Source organism: Plasmopara halstedii (assembly GCF_900000015.1).
Source record: "Plasmopara halstedii genome assembly, contig: Scaffold_470, whole genome shotgun sequence".
NCBI lineage: Eukaryota > Oomycota > Peronosporomycetes > Peronosporales > Peronosporaceae > Plasmopara > Plasmopara halstedii.
The window spans coordinates 626476-648898 of NW_020187390.1; the positions used below are offsets into that span (position 1 = coordinate 626476).

At 44.5% G+C, this 22423-nt stretch overlaps 4 protein-coding genes across 4 annotated transcripts; 1 reads left to right on the forward strand and 3 right to left on the reverse strand.

Annotated features, from left to right (window-relative positions):
* Positions 1-285: 285 nt before the first annotated feature.
* On the forward strand, positions 286-2654 carry PHALS_10337 (nuclear lim factor interactor-interacting protein hyphal; the record flags this gene model as incomplete). Its single annotated transcript, XM_024725743.1, has 9 exons — positions 286-367; positions 432-864; positions 924-1098; positions 1169-1338; positions 1400-1536; positions 1606-1694; positions 1839-1884; positions 1962-2092; positions 2169-2654. 9 exons carry the CDS (start codon positions 286-288, stop codon positions 2652-2654), a joined length of 1749 nt encoding a protein of 582 aa, XP_024576489.1.
* Positions 2655-2769: 115 nt separating this feature from the next.
* On the reverse strand, positions 2770-4227 carry PHALS_10338 (uncharacterized protein; the record flags this gene model as incomplete). The annotated part of the gene is made up of 1 exon (XM_024725744.1): positions 2770-4227. The coding sequence occupies one exon, from the start codon at positions 4225-4227 to the stop codon at positions 2770-2772; it is 1458 nt and encodes a 485-aa protein (XP_024576490.1).
* Positions 4228-5368: 1141 nt separating this feature from the next.
* On the reverse strand, positions 5369-14029 carry PHALS_10339 (formin-homology 2 domain-containing protein; the record flags this gene model as incomplete). The annotated part of the gene is made up of 5 exons (XM_024725745.1): positions 5369-8454; positions 8519-8532; positions 8685-12658; positions 12717-12746; positions 12836-14029. The coding sequence occupies 5 exons, from the start codon at positions 14027-14029 to the stop codon at positions 5369-5371; spliced, it is 8298 nt and encodes a 2765-aa protein (XP_024576491.1).
* A 5530-nt stretch (positions 14030-19559) lies between these two features.
* PHALS_10340 (uncharacterized protein) lies at positions 19560-19837 on the reverse strand (the record flags this gene model as incomplete). Its single annotated transcript, XM_024725746.1, has 2 exons — positions 19560-19663; positions 19708-19837. The coding sequence occupies 2 exons, from the start codon at positions 19835-19837 to the stop codon at positions 19560-19562; spliced, it is 234 nt and encodes a 77-aa protein (XP_024576492.1).
* Positions 19838-22423: the final 2586 nt, after the last annotated feature.

The following is a 22423-nucleotide window of genomic DNA, read 5'->3' on the forward strand; positions in this document are numbered from 1 at the left end:
GGCCACTCTAGGACACTTACTCGAACGGTCTCGTTTTTGTCAACTTTTCGAGACAAAGCCAATAACATGCGTTCCATATTTAGTTTCGGATGGAATATACTATGTTACATATATAAAAGACAGACATTTTTTCTTATCATCATAAATCACTTAATATTGCTTTAAGAGATCGTATCGTTGGTTCCTCGTTTCCTTGGAATGGTAGAAGTGAACGCCGCGCAAGATACCAGCCGCAGGCGCAAGCGCCAGCGCCAGCGCCGAAAGAATCATCGAAGCAATAAGAAAATGTCACAGCAAGGCCACTATGCCGATCCGCTCTCACCTATCGCGTCTACGCCTATTAAACGCCAACACACGAAGGCAGCAGGTGCACCGCCAGCTTCTAAAATGACATGCCGTATATTTAATTATTTTCTTTTTTTGTGTCGCAGAAAAAAATAATGTATTGCTAAGTTCGCTTAGGTCTAAAGATGATGAAAAGATGTTTTCGCCACGAAAATTGCTGGAGACTTCTGACAAACAAAATCAAGACGCAGGCAAGTCAAGGGTAAAGAAGGCACGCACTCTTGACTACGAATCCGTGTCTTCTACTGATGGAAAGCAGGAAGAAGACGTAGGTGTCAGTACCAGCGAAGACGCCAACGATGAGCTTTTTTCTCCAGTATTAAAGCCACCAAAGACTTCACGCTCAGCAAGTGCTTCTCCACCCGACACTCGAGTTCGAGTAGATTCAGCAGCCATAAGGTCCTATGCACAGCCTACTGAGCTAACAGAGGAAGTAAATATACAAGAGGTGTCTTGTATGCTGGAATGTGATAGTCAGGACGAGGAAGAGTCCACACCACTGGAGCAAGACTTTAATCCGTACGAACGAGATGGAATTAAAGAAGCTTAATGTGCTGACCATCGAAATCATGATGCAGATTTTACTTTATGAAGACCTTACCGAAGTACGAGGATATTGTGGAAGGCAAACGACCCATTTCACTGCCAGAGCGATCGCGCCATGCGCCGAAAATCTGCTTGGTTCTTGATTTGGACGAAACCCTCGTGCATTGTAGCGTAGACGAAGTGAAGGATCCACATTTAAAATTTCCGGTGAGCTTACTGTGTATTCGAGCTGTTGGATATTTGCTGATCTATAGCGTCCCATTCGATTACTGAACAGGTTATGTTTAATGGCGTCAAGTATACTGTTAACGTAAAGAAGCGTCCGCACATGGAATACTTCCTTAAGCGCGTGTCCAGGCTCTTTGAGATTGTGGTGTTTACAGCATCTCACAAAGTGTATGCTGAAAAGCTTATTGATTTGCTTGACCCGCATCGCAACCTCATCAGGTATGTATTGCAGTGACTTAATTTGACTAAAGTATTTACTAATAGTATGGGTTGAACAAAGGTACCGACTTTACCGAGACGATTGCCTCGACGTTTTTGGCAACTATTTGAAAGACTTGAATGTCCTAGGACGTGACCTGTCAAAAGTTGTGCTGGTCGATAATTCACCGCATGCGTTTGGATACCAGGTGAATAATGGTATTCCAATCGAAACATGGTACGACGACGAAGCGGACGCTGAATTGTTAAACCTGCTGCCATTTTTAGAAACACTTGTAGACGTTGAAGATGTGCGGCCAATTGTCGAGAAACAGTTTCAGATTCAGAAGCTCATCGACGCCACACCCGATGGTGTCGTTTAACTTCTTAAATCAATACATTAAAAACGTTTTTGATTGGCTTCTTGATTTTTTTGTCATCTCCCTTTAATAATTCGATCTGGCTCAACCTTCTCTGTGGTGCTAACTGACGCGTGTTTTGCTTCGTGATACGTTAAATAGTCTTGTCAACATATTATACCTGGCTTATCAACCGCAGTGCGTTCGGGTATGCGTTAGTCCAGTATGGCTACGCTGTCACAATGTTAGCGCTGATGTATGCGATACATTGTCAACCAATGACAGGAAACATGAGACTCTGGGTAGATTCAAAGGATCGACGCAAGTATGAGGATCTAGCAGACCTATTTGCCATCTTTAAGACCACAGAACATCTTGAAGCTGCCTATGTTCGCGATGCCATCACCCCGGAGGAGGTTGGTAATTTGTTGTGAAAAGGAATAGAGCTGTGATCGTATTGCTCTTTGTGCTACAATAAATTTGATGGTGTAGTACACAGAAGCGTGTACAAAGCTGATTTCGCAATTCAAGACAGCGGAAACAGCTCTTCGACTGGGTGGCTTTATCGAGAGCGTAGAAAGCTTTGTCGCCGAGTACAAATTGGACTGTCCACGCGCTTTTGAGCGCCTTGTACGGATTGGTGTACCAGCCACAGTGGTGCACAATACGACTAATCGCAAGACCGATTCAGTTAATGTGGCTCAGACAGTTCAAAACTTCATCACACTCATGGATGTGCTTAAGCTAAACATCCGAGCTGTAGACGAAATCCAGCCATTGCTAAGCGAAATGATGAGTTCTTTGACAATGGTTAGCGGCCTCCCGCCTGACTTTGCTGGACGTGACAAAATTGAGGGCTGGTTGCGTACCATGAACGCTATGCGTGCTTCCGACGAACTGAATGAGGAACAGACACGTCAATTGAGCTATGACCTTGAGCGTGCTTACTCGTCTTTTATGGCATTCCTGAACAAATAGTAGAATATATTTCTCAGAGGGAAAATGTGGAAACTTTATTATTTCTTTTTCTGTTCGAAGCAGACAAATTATGACGTACGAGTTAGATCCGCTTGATTTGAAATTGTGTCTAACATCACCCCATTACTTCGCCTATCAGCAGCGATGTGCAACAAGCCATTACAGCACCAAGCTCCGATTGCATCACATCTAGCTCCTCCAGCATCATATTTAAATCTGCATTTTCGACTTGTTTACATTGCAAAGAGCCGATAGAGACAAACTTTTTCTCTGGTGCAGACATTGGCTCTAGTTCAATGTCCAGGAGAAAATTTGGTTCCATACCGTTGGTGATATGCGGGAACTTCGGCGCCAAAGGTACCGTCATCGGTAACAACGGTGGGAAAGCCTCGATTGACGAGACAGATTCAACTGACTCTTCCTTTAGCTCTTCTTCCGTTTGCTCCTCAACGGCTAGGTCCAACTCCACATCGTATCTAGCGTCACACTCCGATTTCTGCTCTTCCAGTTTTTTAACCAAATCGCTTCTCGAGCTAGAGTAAAGAAGCACCTTGCGAGTGACGACCAACTCTCGTTCTACAGCTGGTTCGCCATAAGCAATTTCCACCAAAGGCTTCGGCTTAGGATAAACCGAAAGCTGAGTCACGACCAATGCACTTGGTCCTGAGTTGGCTGTCATTGTTGGGGGAACCGCCTTCGCCACTTTGATTTCTACCACAGACTCAACCTCTGATACGTGTTTGAGAAGTATGGCAAAACTGTCCTTGCTACTTGTTACTTCCGCTTTACTCTCTTGCTGCACCTTTCCAGGCTTAACATATCCATCCATCGGCTGTTCTTGTATTTCCATTTGTTGTTCCAAAACCTTTGGCGATAGCAACACCGCCGTTTTGATCATACTGTTGTACTTGTGTTGAACCAGGTCTTGATGCAGCATCTTCGGCAGAAGCGGCAAAAGTGGTCGACATCGCAGCAATTGCTTCGGTTCAGAGTGAGCTCTGCGTTTCACCTCCCATAGATATTCGGCGGGTTTCATGGCGAGAAAATTGATCGCTGGCAACATATTCATTTTTTGTTGATTCATCTTCAAAGGTGTCAACTTATTCTGTGTGTGCTGAACAATCAAGTTCGATTCTAGTGCAGTAGACGCCACCACCGATTTCGGTTCGAAGCTGGCTGGCGACACAAAGTGATGCAGGTTCTTTCTGGACTGCTGACTTTGTGCGATCGAAAGCGTAAGCGAATAGTCCAGTACACTGCGCCGCAAAGCATATAGCCGGTTAATAGCCTGTTGAAAGCTCATTCCCTGCTTGAGATCAATCGGTTCACTATGATGCAGGAGCACAAGACCCAGAACCATTAATACTACAATGCAAAAGAGCATTGCACCACCGAACACATAGCCAAGTAGCACAAATGCAGAAAGGAGCTGCAGCATGCCCAAAGGGGTCACGAGACCACCCGCGCGAAAGGTTGGTGTATTTCTATAAAATTCATCCGTAAGTGTGTGCGGATCTTTAAGATGCTGCTGCTTGACACGCCCCTGCGTCTTCGTACTCACATGTTGTCGCATTTCTGAAACAAGAGATAAATTGGAAAGGGTCAGTTCTGTTTTGTTAATTACTCCGTGCTTTGAGTTGATAATACTAGGAGTGAGCGGTCACAATATGATGTGAACGTCACGATCTAGTGAGAAGAGTCAAGTGTGCGCCTAGCGAAGTGCTTTAACACGGAACGATTTTTCACTGAGCACGAAACACGTTATTAGGAATCGTCGATTGTGTAAGCCATTTCTTTCACGTGAGCCAGTTTTTATAGTAACAAATACTCTCATTTGGCAACTCATCAACAAAGCTTAATTGTTGCATATCAGTCAGTCAGTCTCAAAAGACATTCACCCATCCCTATTTCATTTGAGCTAAGAACTCATTTCCAGGGCATAACTTCTTCTTAAATTTGTGTCCACAACTAATTATAAAAAGAGGGATGAGTTGATTGCAGACAAAATTTGCCCTTTTTGAACAACTAATGACTTTTCTGCCTATATTAAAAAGTAGAATTAGAAATAGCGACTTTCTACTGCTTGGGTGGAAGAATATGCCATTACACCCCAAAGGCATGGGAGCAGTAACGAAAAATTTGATGTACATATGAAAAAAACGACTCGTCTGTTATATAAAATCACCGTTGGACCATTTGCAATCGCACTGTAACGCATGCAAAGGGACGATAGCGATTAGTGTACAAGCAAGTTTGCCGAAGTAAAATTAGGGCAAATTACGGCTTGTATTGCCACTTCGTACACGCTTAACTTGCATTACAAGTAATGTCAATTGTCAATGCGGGTCACAATTAGCGACTGGAACAGCCGTTCCCACTACGAGTATCCAGGTAAATTATTTTTATATAAGGCACCGGACACAAGGAAGGATAACTTAAACCATGCAAAATTCTAGCTGACAAGTAAGAATATAATACCAGATACTTGTATATCTAATAATACTAGATGGGTCACACATGAAGCTTCACTGTACTCCAAGTTTCCAGGAAGTTACATAACTTTAGTGCGGCAGAAATGATTGATCCCGCGTTTATCTTCATACGTGACCACTTTTTCCGAGCGCTTGTACGTGCGCGCTCACTATGTCACTGAACTTAATTGTGTAAAAAATGAAGTAAGAATACGACTATAATGTCACGTTTGATTAAATTAATTAATTTACTGGATCACCAAAGAAACGAATCATGCCATGAGATACTTGCACAAGACTGTCATCTTCTAATGAGCGAAGCGCCATTTGGAACTCAGTACCTTTCACATCGCTCTTGCGTTTTTCTTCCAGGCGTCGGCGAGTTTCATGAACAGTCATCGACTGGTTTGGCGTCTCACTTAGAATTTCTTTCACTCCAGCAACAAGATCCGCTAGCACCTCGCGCTCCAGCACACTATGACCCGTATTAATCATATCCATATCAATCGTGCCCGTCCGGGGATCCATCGCTGCACGCTGGGTAGCTACATTCATCAGACGCAGCGCTTCATCGACATCACTTCGAGATACAGTTTTGCATAACTTGAGCTTTGCGAGTGCTTCAGAAATACGAATCAGTGACTCTAGCTGTCGTGGGGTCGCTGTAATATTCTTCTTTGCCGATGCAGCACTGGCGCCACCCATTCGTCGAAGATCCATGTATGCACGAATAAGCCCATCGCGAGCCTCAGCGGATAATCGTGGAAAAATATTGTGTTTGGCATATGAAATGTATTCGGTCAGGAGCTTCATACTTATTAATTGTGGCGCACTCTCGCCGTTTCGCGTTTGAGTTCGCATACGGGCTTGAGTTTCTTCGTCGTAGTATAATGCGACAATGTGTTTGGCAAGTTTTCGGTCTGATTCGGGTTGCGGCTTATCGAGAATGAGATAAATGAGATCAAAACGCGAGAGAAGAGTAGGAAGAATGTTGACATTCTCCACCACTGACTTATTTGGGTTATAGCGCGACTCGATCGGGTTTGCAGACGCAAGAATTGAGGCTCGTGCGTTCAGTGAACAAATGATGCCAGCCTTGGCAATACTTACAGTCTGCTGCTCCATAACTTCATGAAGTACTGAGCGTGCTGACTCGCTCATTTTATCAAACTCATCAATACAGCAGATTCCCTCATCTGACAGAACCAAAGCACCCGACTCAAGCACAAGGTCGTTCGTTTCCATATCGCGGATGAGTGACGCCGTGAGACCGACGGCTGAACTTCCTTTACCTGACGTATAGATACTTCTAGGTGAAAGCTTGTGTACATATGACAGCAACTGAGACTTTGATGTGCCTGGGTCACCACATAGCAACACATTCATATCGGAGCGCATGCTCCTGCGTTTGGGTGCCATGCCACCATGCTCATAGTCGCCACTGTCTTCGTTTACACTACCAGTACTTCCATCTTTGCGTGTGCCGCCGAACAGCATGCACAAGATTCCTTTTTTGACGTCGTCCAGCTCCCATATAGATGGTGCCAGTGAATGAGCCAGATTTTCGTACACTCGAGGATGCGCTGCAATTCGATGAAATGCTGCCAGCTTTCGTGCTTGTTGTGCATCTGCAGCCGCAGCAGCATCCTGTTCTTCCGAGGGGTCTGGCATGTCTATATCGATATCTGCTGGGCCAATAACGCCCTCATTCCCTCCATTATTCCGGGTGACACAGTCTAAAGTTTCTCCAGACTCGCCATCGTCACGCCGGGTGAGCTCATCCACGCGGCGAAAGTGGACAACATCTACGTACGTTTTAAATACAGATCGCACGACGCGCTGACGAGAGTTCGAGCGCATCGGCACTGCACGATAAATGCCGGTCACTTCGACTTTATCACCTGGTCGCACGCCATCTACGAGGTCGTCGAAAGCAAAAAGTAGCACTGTATAAGGGGTTTCACCCTCAGGTATTGCATCAGGGGTCTCCTGCATTTTTATCATTTGCTTGTCTGTGAACGCACAACGGTTGTGAATCATTTCCATACTCATTCGAGACTGGCATCGCATACAACTTGTGGGTTCTTCGATGCGACCCCGATCTAAAGCCACTTGTGTCGTTGCATGACACATGGCGCAACGGAAAAAAGCTTCTTTCAGATCCGGTAGAACACCACTACAACGAGTGACCATTCCTTTTAAACATACCAACTGGTCAATATCTGATGGGTTTAGATGGCGCATGGGTGAGACCTCACGCAAGTTGTAAGGTCTAACCTGAAGTGCAACGTTTGTCAAGCTGTCAAGAACTGCAGCTTCTGCTACTGAAGTAGCCAGCAGTGCCTGATACTCCTCTGTAACGACCATATCGAGAATGCGAATGAGTACCTGAGGAAACAGAAGTAATTGATTGTAGAGCTTCCGTACACTGCGAAACTGTCTCAAGTGCTGCGTGTCAAGATCTAACACAAGCGACTGAGTCAGCGCCAGCTGGCGCAGCGCTTTCAGGTAATACGGCTCGTCCGGTGCGCCATTATTATCCTGTCGAAATTGGTGCAAAAATTCTCGAAAGAGCTCCATACTTTCCGATACACTAATATTGGTACCCCAAACAACAGCTCCCGAGAAAGCCATTTGTTCTTCTTGCTGCTGTCTCTGAAACTGCGAAAACGCTGATGCTGACGCAGATATTGAGGCAGACGCTTTAGAAGGAGGCGAATTTGGCGGCGAAGATGGAGGCTGTGGCAGTGCTGTCTGAGCTGGCGTCGGCATGCCGGAACGGCTACTGTGAATACTCGTCATGGAATTGCTGCCAGGAGAGGACGGTGCTCCATAACCATTTCCGACAGAATTAGACGCCTGTGTTTCTTGTTGCGATTGAAAGCTTTCAATCCTCCATTCGCGACGGCCTAAGTCACCGCGCGGAAGTTGGCGCTGGGCCATGCGCCGCAGCTCTGCCTCCACATCGTCACCATCCTGTCCGGTCGTGGCATCATTACCTTCGGCGCCATACCGGCTCAAGTACCGCGGCGCTGGTGTAGCGTCTATAGACGCACTCATCTCAGCAAATCCATAGCGACCGGGCATATCAGTAGCAGAAACAGCAGACGCAGAAATGGCCGAAGCTGAGATGGACGCCGACATGGGCGACGAAGGAGACAGTGGATGGCTGTCGTGACGCGTTGACGCTGTGGGTACTACCGTGGGGGGAGAACCAAGAGATGTTGGCCCATCGCGTGTTAGATAACGAGGCGCCGGCCGCGCGGGACTTGTAGGTGAAGGCGGTGTGGCTGGAGGTGTCCCATTCCCATCCATTTGCCAGGAAATTACTACAGTACCAAAATATCAAATAAAAAATTGCAAAAACGGAGTCACATTTGTCTTTTGGCAAACCTTTAATACTTCCCCTTTACTTAAAGATAATCGAGGCTAAATACGCACAAATTATACTGCGTCCATGGCGGGTGGAGGCTTTGCACTGTTACTACTGCGTGGTGTACCAATTGATCCGCGATTGGATCCCGTCGACACCGGAGGTGCAGATCCGTTGGCAGCCAACATTTCGCGTCGCTTTTCCTCAACACGTTTGGCGCGAATCTTTGAAACAATGTCATCCACATCACCAGTCTTCAACGTCGCAAAGGTGCTCTTTTTCTTTTTAAGCTTGAGTTGCTCAAGACGCTTCTTTGTCTCCTCCTCGCGGCGAATTTTTCGCTCTTCTGCAATACGCTTGCGTTCGTTGTCACGATCTGCAGACTGAAGTACTTTGGCGAGCGAGTAAAAGATAGAAAAGAAGGCGTCGGGTCCACAATCCGGACTGGTTGGGTCTTCACCATAAAACGATGCCGTTTCCTCAAAACGCTTCATCATCACGTCCATATCATCTGTTATCTGTTCCGAAGCTTGTTTAGCACGATCAGCGAATGGTTTGACCACCTCTTGAAAACGATCCAAAACCTCTTCATCTGAATCAAGTTGTGGATATTTCTTGACAGGCAATTTCGCGTGCACTTCCAATTCGTTTGCAATAACATCTGCTGCTTTTCGAACTGCGCTTTCTCCCGCCTTGAGCATCTGGATTGTGACACGACTTGCGCTCTCAATGGATGGCAAACTCTTGTCAAACTCGAGAATTAATGGATTTTTTGCACGCAGCACTTTTGCGACGTAGTTGAGCAGATTCATTGAATTATCTGCTGCCTTCACCTGATTTAATTTAAGCAAAATGTTGAGTTTAAACCCTTTTGCGCCACCACGAGCCGTGCCATCGTTAAGTGCATTTCCAAGTGATAACACTACACGAAAAATTTCTTTTAGCAGATCACACTGTTTCAATTCTTCACACGCATTCGACACAGATGCCATTAATTTTCTCTGCTCCTCAACGTAAGTATCGAACTGCCATGTTGCATGAATCGCCTGCAAACGAGTTGTTAATCGAGGCACACACTCCATCTCACGAAAGTATTGTTCAGCATCGCCTAAAAGCTTCGGATCTCCTGTGTAATTCCGAACAGCATCAAGTTCTTCGTCTTCGGGAGCAAATTGAAGAAGAGACGACACACGCTCGACAGAGAGCAACTCCTTATCAACAAGCAACACTGCGTTTCGAAGTTTATAATACGGCAGTCGGAACCGTGCCAACATTATACCTATATTATTTGCTCTTTTGGCATCGATCAACGCAACGCGGGTGGGAGCTCTACGCTTAGAAGGTTTCTTAGATTCCGCCTCTTTCACCTTTAACGGTTTATTTACAAAAACATCCGACAATTGATTGACAAATTTGTCCAACACCACGTCCTTTTTCACAGCTATCGGTTTCGACTTGGCTCTTGCAAACATCAGTGCTGCAGCTTCCTCCTCCGACTTGTTCCCTTCTTCTTTCGCAAAAAGTTCCCAAATCGTACCAGATGTCTCCTCGCTCTTTACCGCTTCCCAATACAAGTTGCGAAGCTTTGGCTTTGGAGGCCCCGCTACAACAGGTTCCTTCACCGTCGTTAGTACTGCAGCAGACAGATCCTCCAGAATTAATGTATCCGGCGTGTCTAATAATTTTGGATCCAAAGATTCGGTGGTCATTCTTAGCTCGAGCTGGGCACGCGGCATTCCCATCTTCAATAACTTAAAATACTTGGCATAATGTGGGTGTTCGCACGCCTTCACCTTCTTTTCATTACGTGCCTTAATCTCCTTCCCCTCTTCGTCGACTAATTTGTCAGGAGTATCAAGAAGATCACCATTTAATCCTTCTGCTGTTGCTTTGAGCTTGACTTGCGGCAGAGGCATTCCCATTTCTAACAGCTTGAAAAGTTTGGCAAACCTTTGATGTTCCTTGACGAGAACTTGCTTTGAAACTTGAGTCTCACCTTTGATCTCATTTCCTTCCTCATCGACGAGCTTGTCAGGTGTATCTAACAAATTCGCATCAAGGCCCTCAGAAGTAATTTTTGCCTTTACATGTTCCAAAAGCATTCCCATTTTTAAGAGTTTAAAAAACTTAGCGAATTTTTCGTGATCCTTTACTCGGATCCCTTTCGATTGAGTGGTTGTGGTTGTCACCTTTCTACCATCCTCATCCACAAGCTTATCAGGAGTATCCAGCAACTCGCAATCCAAACCTTCAGCAGATGCCTTTAATTTGACCTGATCTACCGGCATCCCCATATTCATAAGCTTGAAAAACTTGGCAAATTTGACATGGTCTTTGACCTTGATACCAGTTCGTATAGCTGTTTCAACAAAAACAGATCCGTCTTCATTTAAAAGAGCATCCGGTGTCAAAAGGAGTTCTGCATCCAAACCCTCATTCAATGCCTTCATCTTGACGTGTTCCAAAGGCATACCCATCTTCATTAATTTAAATAACTTGGCAAACTTCTCATGCTCTTTCACAGGGATACCTTTAAACCTTATCTTACCCTGCTCAGCAATGAAAATCTTGCCTTCTTTGTCTAGGAGCTGGTCTGGTGTGCTCAGCAACGACGGATCAAGTCCCTCAGCCAACGCTTTTGATTTTACATGCTCCAGAGGCATGCCCATCTTGAGCAGCTTGAAAAATTTCACAAATTTTTCATGCTCCTTCACCGGAATCCCAGCAAATTGTGTGTCATGTGCATCCTCTTTCACCTCATTTCCGTCTTCATCAAGCAGCAGATCTGGTGTCTCCAAAATCGAACCGTCAAGTCCCTCCGCCGACATCTTGAGCTGAATATGTGGTATGGGCATTCCCATCTTTTTCAGCTTGAAAAACTTGGCAAACTTCTCATGATCTTCAGCTCGCGTGCCTTTTTTCGAGCCCAGATCTTCATCAGATTTATTCAGGTGTATAACCTCGTCAGGTGTCTCCAGAATCGAGGGATCAAACGTTGGCAGTTCGCTACTCATTTTGAGTTGCACCTGATGCAAAGGCATTCCCATTTTTAAAAGTTTAAAGTACTTCATCAAATCGGGATGGTCCTGAGCCGCGACTTTCGCTGTTGTATCTTCTTCATCCGTCTCGTCCGCAGTGGCATCTGATAGTGCAAGCTCATCGTGATCGCGATCCTTGTTTTCCATCAAAATGATTGGACCCATTCGAAATTGAAAAGTGGGGTCTTGGTCTGCGCACTTTTGCAAAAACTGCGCATATCGGTCCCGCATCTTCAACAACGTTTTACGATCATCGTATCCCAGCTCAAAATTGTGCACTTCTTCAATTGGAGCCAACAGCGTAATCTGTTTCATGACCTTTTCGGATAATGCCCACAACTCTTTTCCGATTACACGGTCGCCAGGAATAAAGAGCAATTGCTGTAGAATCGATAAAAAACACGCTTGAAGCTCATGGTCGTTCGTCACACTATCATAAAGGGAACGAAACACACTATCTAACGACGCAAGATCTGTCTGCTCATAAATTGTGTCTTTCCGGTCGTCCTCCATAAATTGCTCAAAGACATCAATCTGCTTCTCCATGTTGTCCAATTGGTTTCGAAGTTGCGTCACTGAGCTGCTAATGATGCTATTGCCTCCGATTGCAAACCGAGCTCCACTTCGGTTGTCCAAAGGAAGTGAAGAGCGAGCAATAACTCCGTCAGGAGATAAAGCTGCCAAGTCGTTATCAATTGGCGAAGGTGGTGCACTTTTGCTTGCTGACAAGCGGCCACCGCTATAATCATCTACGCTCTTACTAATAGAGGATCGCCTTCCACCAAGAGTCCTTAATGTGTCTAAGCTACTGACAGGGGTTCCAGGATAGTTTTCCCGGCCTTTGATGGGTGAGTCGCTCAATCGAGCACCTAAAACAGGCGAAGGAAAATTTCTTGCAATGTGCTTGGCCGGAATCGGTGACGGAGTTGTCGGAGCGCCTGGATTTGGGGACGAATGGCCATAAAATCCCTCGTTGGGTGAAGTGCCAGCTGCAGAACTCGCGAGTGGGTACTTGGTGCGTTGTACAGCAAGTGACTTGGCACGAATTTCTTCAAAATAGCCCGCCATCTTGAGAGCCATAAAGTCGGAACGAATCGCAAGTCGGTCTTCCAGCCGAATGGCCTTATTTACAATAATATTCACAAAACTGAGTACATCTTCCTTAAATACAAGCGAATACCTGGTCGATTTGAGCGCATCCCGCAAGCAGCTAAAGCGAATACTTTCACCCTTAGTTTCCTTATAGTGATCAAACGCCTCAATGACAGCAGAATGACCCGCTGCACTGTTGTAACACACAATGCCAAGTAATTGCAACGTGTTCTTCTTCAAGTCTCCGTTTTCGGTGTGAAAACACAAGGCAACACGTTTAACTAGCCCTGGAGTGTTGGTAATCGCTTCGACTCCTGCCGTAAAATGCGTCAACGACCGCAAGATTCGTAATATGACTTCGCACACTCGCGTCGCCTTTTCAAATTTGGAAGTCTCGATCGGAAAAGGTGACGGGTCAGGAAGTTTCATCGTAAGATAGTCCAAGCCGAAATGAGCAAGAAAAGCCTCTAACCAGTCTGTCGACGCAATTGCAATTTTGGCTCGAAGAGCCTCAAGATCCTTTAGACCCTTATTATCCCATTTCAATTCGACCAAATTCTCTGCAAATTTTTTCGCCTCGGTTCCATTCGACTTGGTATGTTCCTCATTTTCGTTCTGTTGTGCATACCAAACCACGTGCCACTTTGTCTCCAGTGACTCTATGCGAATTAATTCATCCATTACGTCTTCAGGAACTCCACGTTTAAGCATTAATTCACGGTACATTTCATCTACCGTGTCCCATTTTGGTGGCCGAGGCGGTTTTTCCTTTTCCTTTGGGGTAGCACCACCAGTCGGAATTCGTGTCGCAAAAAAATCACGGAAATATTGCAATTTCTCATTAAAATTGCCATCCTGAACAGGATTCGACATTGAAATAGACGACCGAAAAAAACTGTTGCGCCGTGGCTTTGAGGATGTCGAATGATTTGCTTCGTGTTTTTCGGGTTCGCGCCGAAACTCCATAGCTAGAGGCCATGCTGTCGGATCTTGTTGTAATTGCATCGCATGCTTAACAATTTGTTCAAACGGCATATCGTCAATAGCTGTTTTGTGGAGAATCTGAAGAATATCCCCCACTTTAACACGACCCGTTGACTCGACGTATCCTGGCAGGTCTCCTTTTAGCGGACGAAAGCCTTTGACAACAGCTCCGCGTTGAGGTTTGTCTCGCTCAATGTGTCGCGCCCGTAAGTCCAATCCTAGCGGTCCAGGCGTCGGTACCTCGACACGGAAAACAAGCGCGCGGTCGTTTGCATTGGGATCACTGCCAAAAAATGGACTGCTACTGGTTATAGACATCGAAGAAGGTGTGCTTAGAAGTGAGTGAGAATTGATTAGACTGGGTGACTCGCGCGCTGCATTGCCGCCACCCAGCGATCCGCGGCGCTTGCGCCACATCTACGCGATTTCCGTTCGCCCTGACTTTGTGTCTTTCACGTCTTCTTCACTCTCTCTTTCTTGCTTTATGACTCCAACAATGTTATGTTCACGTGTCTGAAAGCTGCAATTTCTAGTCACGGTGACCGAGTCGAAACCTGTCGAGGCTTCCGTAATTGAGCTTTCTGCGGGGGGGACAGACGAGGGTCCGCCCTTCAGTGGTACACGGTACCTACCGTGTGTGTATATTTAATATATTTGTATAGTAATGATCCCATGGGATATTAATACATATCATCGATAGTGATTTTGCTCTCGCGAAGAATGAGAGTGAATATCGCTCGTATAGAGTATATCAGCGCGGAAGACGAGAATATAAATTTGAGCTGCATAAAACCGAGATTACACTTGTCAAAGTCTTTAAATATTGCTCTTCAAGGAAGAATTATTAGTCTTTTGAACTATTGTCGTCTCATGGATTTTGTGGGGGTCGGTGATCCACCGCGCTCATATTCCCCAGCTTCGTAGTTATATCTATCACCTTATGACATGTCCCAAGTATGTAATGATTGGCATCATTGCTTTTGATGCATCATGCACTGCATCTATATGTCTTGGTGAGTGGTCGTGTCATGTCTGCATAGTTTGCTCTGCATTTGTGCAAGTGGCTCACCTGTCCTTAAAGCTGCTTGGGATAGATGCATAGACAATTCTGCGATAGCCTTAGCTCTCACTTCTTATATATTTTCGCGCAAGCGCTTCGGAAAATAGACCCCACGACGCGATGAACAGGTTCATTCTGAGCAACTAAATGTGGATGGTCGGTTATGGACATGCCCGATATTGTGCTCGGTACTTGAAAAACATTTATTGCTGCAAGGCATGATCAACAATGGCTATTGGCAAGCCGTGTGAGCGAAGACCTTGTTGATAATTAGCTTTTATGTCCCCTCACTGATAATGATGTTGCTGACAGTTGCGAGATGAGCCAATTTGATTGGACAGTCCACAAAGACCAATATGCTGGTATTAGTGGGTGGGCTGTCGAATACGGTATAGCGCTGTAATACAGCAAGCCTTGAATAAAGTTTAGTGGTGTGATTACGCAACAGTTCGTTTTCTGAAGCGGCAGTTAAGCTCAAAACTCCCTGTTCCTAAAGTTATCATTACTACAGCATTGCTGCTCCTGACCTGAACGCTGTACATATCGCCTCATTAATGCGCGATAGTCTGGTTGACGCAAGAGCGCTCTCACCACTTTATCATGTCGAAACTCCATTTAAGAGGTATAATCGATAACGAAAGATCTACAACTCGTGTAAGTGATATGTAGCCGCAATGACTCTGTGCGCGCGACGACGCATGGTTTGCACATACCGCAAATGGTTTTGGATACAAGCACGTATACCCTGATCCAGACAGTAGCATATGAAGTATGCTATTGTCTGGTTCATTAACATCTGCTTGAATTATCGCACAGCCTAGTGTAGAGGCTTTAGTGTCACAGATGATATGGAATGGTCATTCCAGTTATTTGGAAGGGTCAGAATTGAAGCACGCATAAGGCTTTCAATCATAGCCTTAATTATCGCCTCTTCTACCACACCTTACTATTATTGACCATCAACATACTCGACGCGCCGTATAAGATCCTGATGAGAAGCCCGAGCACAGACTAATGTACGAGGTATATAGTGGCCACCTCATGCATAGGCGAAACGCGTCAGCAAGCAGAACTTTTGTCGATTTCGTCGGCGTCTTTGGCATGTCTGCAACAATGTTGGCAGCCTATTAGGTGAGAATATTTTGGTCTTCCAAATGATAGCGGGATCTGCCTGCAGGCCATACTTACCAACAACGATTCGGAAACTGGATTCTCGTCCGTGGGTTTTGCGCCGATACAGTGGCTGTATTTTGCTTATTACAAGCATGAAAATTTGCCACTTGCCATTGGCAATTCTGACACTATGCGTGAGCCCCAATATATCGATCTTACCAATCTCGCGTCGTGTTTTGTACGCAAAAAAGCCTCAATGACTTTTCTAGGTTCCTTTAGTAAGGGTGATTAACAAGTGACGTGATTTTTGGTTCCACAAAAGAGCTCAGTCTCATGACGCACACTCTAAACCGAGGTCACACGCGTGGCGGGTCTCTAAGCACGACGTCGCAAACTATGAAAGAATTCTGCATATTCATGATTTTCACTGCCCCAAATCCTCACCAGCGAGTTTCCGCAATGACAGATTCATCCAAATTATATCATCAGCTTTCCGTTCAATACTAACTGCACCAATCTGCACACATCATCCAGGGATAGCCCTTCAAAATCAATAAAACTTCTGCTTGCGGTAATAAGCGAAGTACGTAGTCTCGAACAGCGCGGTCACCTGATTCACAAATGAATAAATTTTTCCATCCACCAACCTGCGGAGCCTTACTACTTCACACGGTAGTGCTATCTTGGCAGTAAAGTAAACTTCGTGGTGAGAATGGACCATCCTGATAATAAGTCCCACAGCCGCCTATCTCTGCCAACTTATGCTCACGAGATTGTGGCACTTCGAATCGTCTTCACGGTGTCAGACTCAAAGGCTCGCGCCACACAGTGATGTTTATAGGTACCACTCAATCTAATATACATAAATGCTTTGACATACAGCTGTAACCAAATCTCTCAGCAGAGCTATACCCTGGAGACCACTACGCGCCGTCACTAGCTCCCGACTAAGCAGATATGTACTCTGGAGGCCATTACTTACGATTGCTACTTTCTTCCTGCTTTGAGCCACAACCACAACTCACTACTGCTTCTGTCTTCCGATCTTAACCTAATGAACTAAGCAATAGCCTTCCTTACCAGACAACAGCAGCATCAATTTGATCATAGTCTTATAACTTTTGCGCGGGTGAATATATAATTTGATTGCATATGATACATCAGTAAGTCGTGATATCTGCTTCAACACACATAAGCGTTAATTCTCGCCCACGCCCTCCAAAATTGACAACTGCTAGCTAGACGTGAGACTTGACCATAATCATAGATATCTAACCATTCTATTCCACAGAGTTTTTTTTCTTGCCGTCTTGCCCTCGAAAGCCTAGCAGCTTACATTACCGGAGTCAGGGTCAGGGCAGTTTAGGCTTCAACCGGTGTCCGGCTAAAGCTTTCTGAAAATTTGTCGTTTTATCGCATTCTGCTAGCTGATGAGTGCCTCCGAGCAAGCAATTTCCCCTTCAGCATTTGGATCGCTTTTTTACTCAGGATCAACATAGACATGAAATCATTTAGCTCGGCTGTTGGCCCGCGGACAGATAGCCAAAGAACTCGTATCACACCACCACGAAGAGTACAGTCTATTCAAGAACCGGTCGTCCGATTGACGAAAGTGCAGTCAGGGTCAACGGGGTTGATGTTCACCTCGCACAATAATAAGAAAACTAAAATTCAAGTCTGCGGTAACTAACACATAGATGATGAGTTTACCACACACTGCCAGGCGCCGAATCGAGAGCATTTCAAGAAATTAGTTTTTCGTCTTGGTTGAATCCAAGAATGATTAGTACTTCGGGCGAATACTAGCTTAAGATGCCTTAAATGTATATCTGATAACAATCTATTTAGATGGTAACCTATTTATGCATAGCGTGAAGATAGCAGCTTGCATGTCATATGGACATATTTCTAACGGAAGCACATCACCTCCACAGCTAACGAGTACATTTTTGTTTTTTTTACCATAATACATCTGAGCTTCTCTTTGAAATCCGAGGGGCAAGAGTGTGATGTGCACCCGCACCATAATAGGGTGAGTACCTCTACCAAATCGGAAAGTCACTGGGCTTACTATCATTACCTACTCGTATGCAGCAGCTACCGAACCGCGGAATGAATTAGACATATAAACTGTAGTCATGCGTGTGGTGGTAAACTAGTATTTTAATAAGAACCGATTCGTGTGAGTTTGTCTGCTTTTGGCATCCGCATGATACTTTTACATATCCTGGTGTTCAGTCATGGCTCAGCACACCTGGCGTATAGCGCTTCTTCATTGCAATGAAGTCATTAATGTTGCGACGAAGTGTATTCGGGTTGACATCACCGGGTCAATCAATATTAACATCCTCTCCCACCAAGACCAACGCATCTTCTCTAAGAAAGTAGGAACAAAAGACGTAGGTTTAACCAAACCATGATCTAAAAATCTTGAGAGGGGTGGCCTGCCTTACTTTGGTCAAACATAATAAGTGAAAAGGTTTCGTTCTACTTTCACACAAATGCTTTGGGCGGTATCTTCAACTATCTGATAAACGTTTTCATTGGCTTTTAAATCGCCTCTTGTTGACAGACCCAATCTGATAATAAGCTTTGCCGACAAGCGTAGCCGAATTTACCGTTAACCCTTGATCTTGATCCAAATCAATTTCCACATATGAGACATGTCGACGACAGTTTTATCACTGCACATGGTAGTAACCTCACCGGTAACTCTTTCACCACTATCAGTAAGACGAGACATCTTGTTCAAAGGTCCAAAATCATCACAATACCGGTAATTAGTACTGAATATCCAACACATGAGTTCTTCCGAATAAAACATCGTCAATCAGCTTAATTCAACATTGTGAACAAAGCTTTTAACGCATGTGGTGAGGAATCGTGCGCACTGGCACGTTTATCAAAAGATAGCATGCTACCTAGCAAGCAGCTTTCTGACCTATGCTGAGTAAGCTATCCCTGTCGCTTTTAAGCTGGTGATATTGAGATACAGTGACGCTTTCATGCTATCGACATCGACTCCAACTAAGGTACAGCCTATGGAATAGACCCAATTTTCACAGACAATATAAAATGACCGATCCATTCACAAAAGGACCCAGATTAAAGCACACATGAAGCTTTCTATCAAAGCTTTGATGGCTGCGTCTGCTGCCGTACCCCATCATCATTTGTCAATCAAATTGAATAGGCAGCGTGTCATGTCGGCTTTGTTTGCACTACACTTATGCATATTAATTGCCTGACCACGCCCTTTTTCAGTCCCTTCGGAATATTGGCGCGGTGGACCTGATCTTCGCGGGATCTACCAGCAACCTATGAATCCCATGAAGCATCTCAAAACGATTGCTCCTTCGACAAATGAAGCACATTTGTACATAATAGCAAGCAGCCATTTCAAGCACTACACTTCCAAGTGTAGGATATGAATGCATCCGACCCATCATGCTCATCAAAACATCTTTAATTTGAAATTTGGCGTCTATGTCAAATGCTGGCTGCAATAATCTTTTCTGATTGTACACAATTCTGTTGCCACCACGTGGTAATATTTTCTCAAGAAAGAAAAAAGAGATTCGTAGGATCCGTGCGAATAGACACGACACTTTTCAAACTCAGTACTCTGCAAGTATTTAATTCGTCCATGACAGCTGATAAGATCAGCTCCTCCTCCGGTAAACCCAAACCAAACTTAAAGTATTGTCAATTTCTTTTTAAATATCCTAGCCCAATGAGAGCTCGGTAAGAGATAATGCGGAAAGTCGATCTCATTCAATAGGACTCCAATGAAATGTCAGCCGTGTAGCGGAGATACTGATCTCCTTCCGCGTCGAGAAACGGCAGATTATGCGTAGAAAAACGTGCACGTTGTAGACCTTCATGCCTCAAGGATACTTTCTTGGTGAAGAATAGCCAGAACCTCGTAAATCATCTGGAGAATGCGGAGAAGGTAAATCGAAACTTGATGATTCGTATGGACTTCTCTCATCATAGAGAAACTCGCATTCTTCACCTGATATAGCCTCTAAGATGTCAGTCGCAAGCGCCATGTCATTCACGGTAGCTTTCTATGCAATATGTACTAAAGTATGCCTTGGTGAGGTACGTGCTGCAAGAGCTATAATATGTGAAGTCGGGGGATCTCAACAGATGGCCTTTGACCCGAATGGTATCGTATTCAGGCACAAAACATATGTGGTTTGTCGTAAGTCTAAGGAAATAGCTTTCTCAGAAATGGTGTGTAATCTCACAAGTTCGTGTGGGTTTACAGGGGTGCCTACCTGATTTCACTATCGTCTTTGCAGCTCAAAAAAGTCAAAGGTAGATTATCGTGGTGCACTGATGTGATCTGATACCGCCGTAAACTAGAATGAAAAAGTGTAAGGCGTGGTATTTGTGTGATCGTGTTCCGAAGAGAATAGGGTCGTGAACAATGTAGGTAGCTAGTCTTATGTAACGCATTAAACAGTGTTTCACTTTTGCGAATGATAGAATTGTGGTATTATTCAACATTTCGAGCTGGCAACATAAAATCAAGATTACTTTGAGCAGTATAAGATACTTCATACCTGAAAGAAGCAAAACTTTGCGTTTTATACACGGCTTCTGAGTCGATCTTATGTGTATTTATACCTTGACGGGGACAAACAATTTGAAGGTGATGGGTGTCTCCACAGACAATACAGCGTCGGGTGTTTCATCGCAGCCCGGAAGCTCGGAGCTCTGCCTTCTCTTTCTCAGTATAGCTGAGATCCATCGGCTCAGGCCCGCTTGACCAGCGGTTAGAGTGTGCACTATTCTAATCATATTCTACCTCTGAGCTAGTTGAACTTTCAGCATGATGCCAGAATGAAAACGTTTTTGTTTGCGGTGCCTAAGTCTCTAGAGATAGTACTGAAAACGTTATTTTTCCAGAGTTGGAATGTTTTTCGTGCTCAATGTGAACTTCCTACAAAGCGCAAATCGGGTTGCCTAGCATATCTGTTATATTGCACAAAATCGGATTATCTTCGTCTGACTGGGATTTTCGTTGGGCACACAGAAACGAATATCCTTAAAGCACCTAGCTTTGTTTTCAAGTATGCAGGGTCATGACTTTGAAAGCTCGCACAAATTCATCAAAGCAAGAAACTGCTTTGAGTTTGCCCGACAATCATGTCCTTTTTCGAGTATGCAGAACAATCCATCCGGAATTGACTAATTTTGTATTTCTCAAAACATTCAATAATTCAAAACATTAACGTGGCTTAATCTTTGAGACAAGCGTATGACTACAGGCAGGATCAACCAGGTTTATGTGCTGTTGGAATACGTGCTAAATATTCTCGTTGATATTTGTTCGTGTAAAAACGACTACTGTAATAATACTAATGCTTAACGTGTCACATCCTTTAGCAAGATCCTTCTTAGAACTATATATTTGTAATGATGTAAATAGCCATTTGATGCGAGGAAAGACACGTTGTGATGTAAGAGATTGAACTACAAGGCGTACTGTAGAGCGAGACGACTTTTGACGCAGGCGACGAGATATCATATCAAATCAAAATAATAGAAAACCGGTGATTAACATAATTAACAAAGCTTTTTTCATTTTGAAGTCATCCTGATGCAGATCACCCTAGATCAAAGGCAATCAAAGACCGTATTATAAATTTGATAGACAAACTCAGATATGGGCTTCAGCAGCGCCATCCGTAAGACATTGGATAACCAGTTACTACTCAGAGTATCAGACTTCATTTATTTAATGGCCATGAACATGGCGGATATAGGATGTCTTCCTGCCACTTTATCGAAAATGATGATACGTCTATAAACTTTGATCCGAAAGGGTACTTCAATCGTCCTAACCATCCGCTGCAATTTTCGCAAGCGGTCAAAGATTTAAAAGTAGTGTTGATGTGTTTTGTAAAAGCCTCACTAGACGTTATACTAAATTCGGCACCTATCGATCGTTATATTTGTTGAACTTAATAAAATTGGCCAACGCCATACATAGAATCGCAAGACGCTGATATCACCTGCTTAATACTAATACCTGTTTGGCCTTTTGTTTTTATATACCTTGAATCGTTTAAATAGGAGCTGAGCTCGTCATCCGTTATGAATCAGCGTTACAAGTTAGTCTTCTTTAACAAGCGAACAGATTGACGCCAAAAACACCAAGGAAACCAATCTGGAGAGAGCGCGGCGGGTTAGCGCCAATAATGTTGACACCACGTTTACTCTTTTAATTACTTTACTGCTGAAAAGCAACGTAATGACTTGTGTTTGTTGGTTACACGAAGCACATGTGGTTCAAGCTACTGCAAAGTGTTTCCACGTTTCCACGCAGCCATTTACAGTATCAAATCCCCTGGCGTCATGCTGGAGATGACTGGCCAGGCCAAATGTTAGGAGTAACGCTTTCTACTGATGAGATAACCGATATAAGTAAATTTATTTCAGATGGTACATTCATAGTAGCGGATAGCTCTGCTTGCAAGTGGTGTGTAAATACTGCTAACTTCGGGGCTTATAGTTTTGCAAAGGATCGATCGGCTTGATGTAAACAGCGCTGTAGCTGTGCACCTCACACGCGAGGATACTTCGACTCTACAAGATCGCGTGAGTAAACGCATAGATGGCGGGCT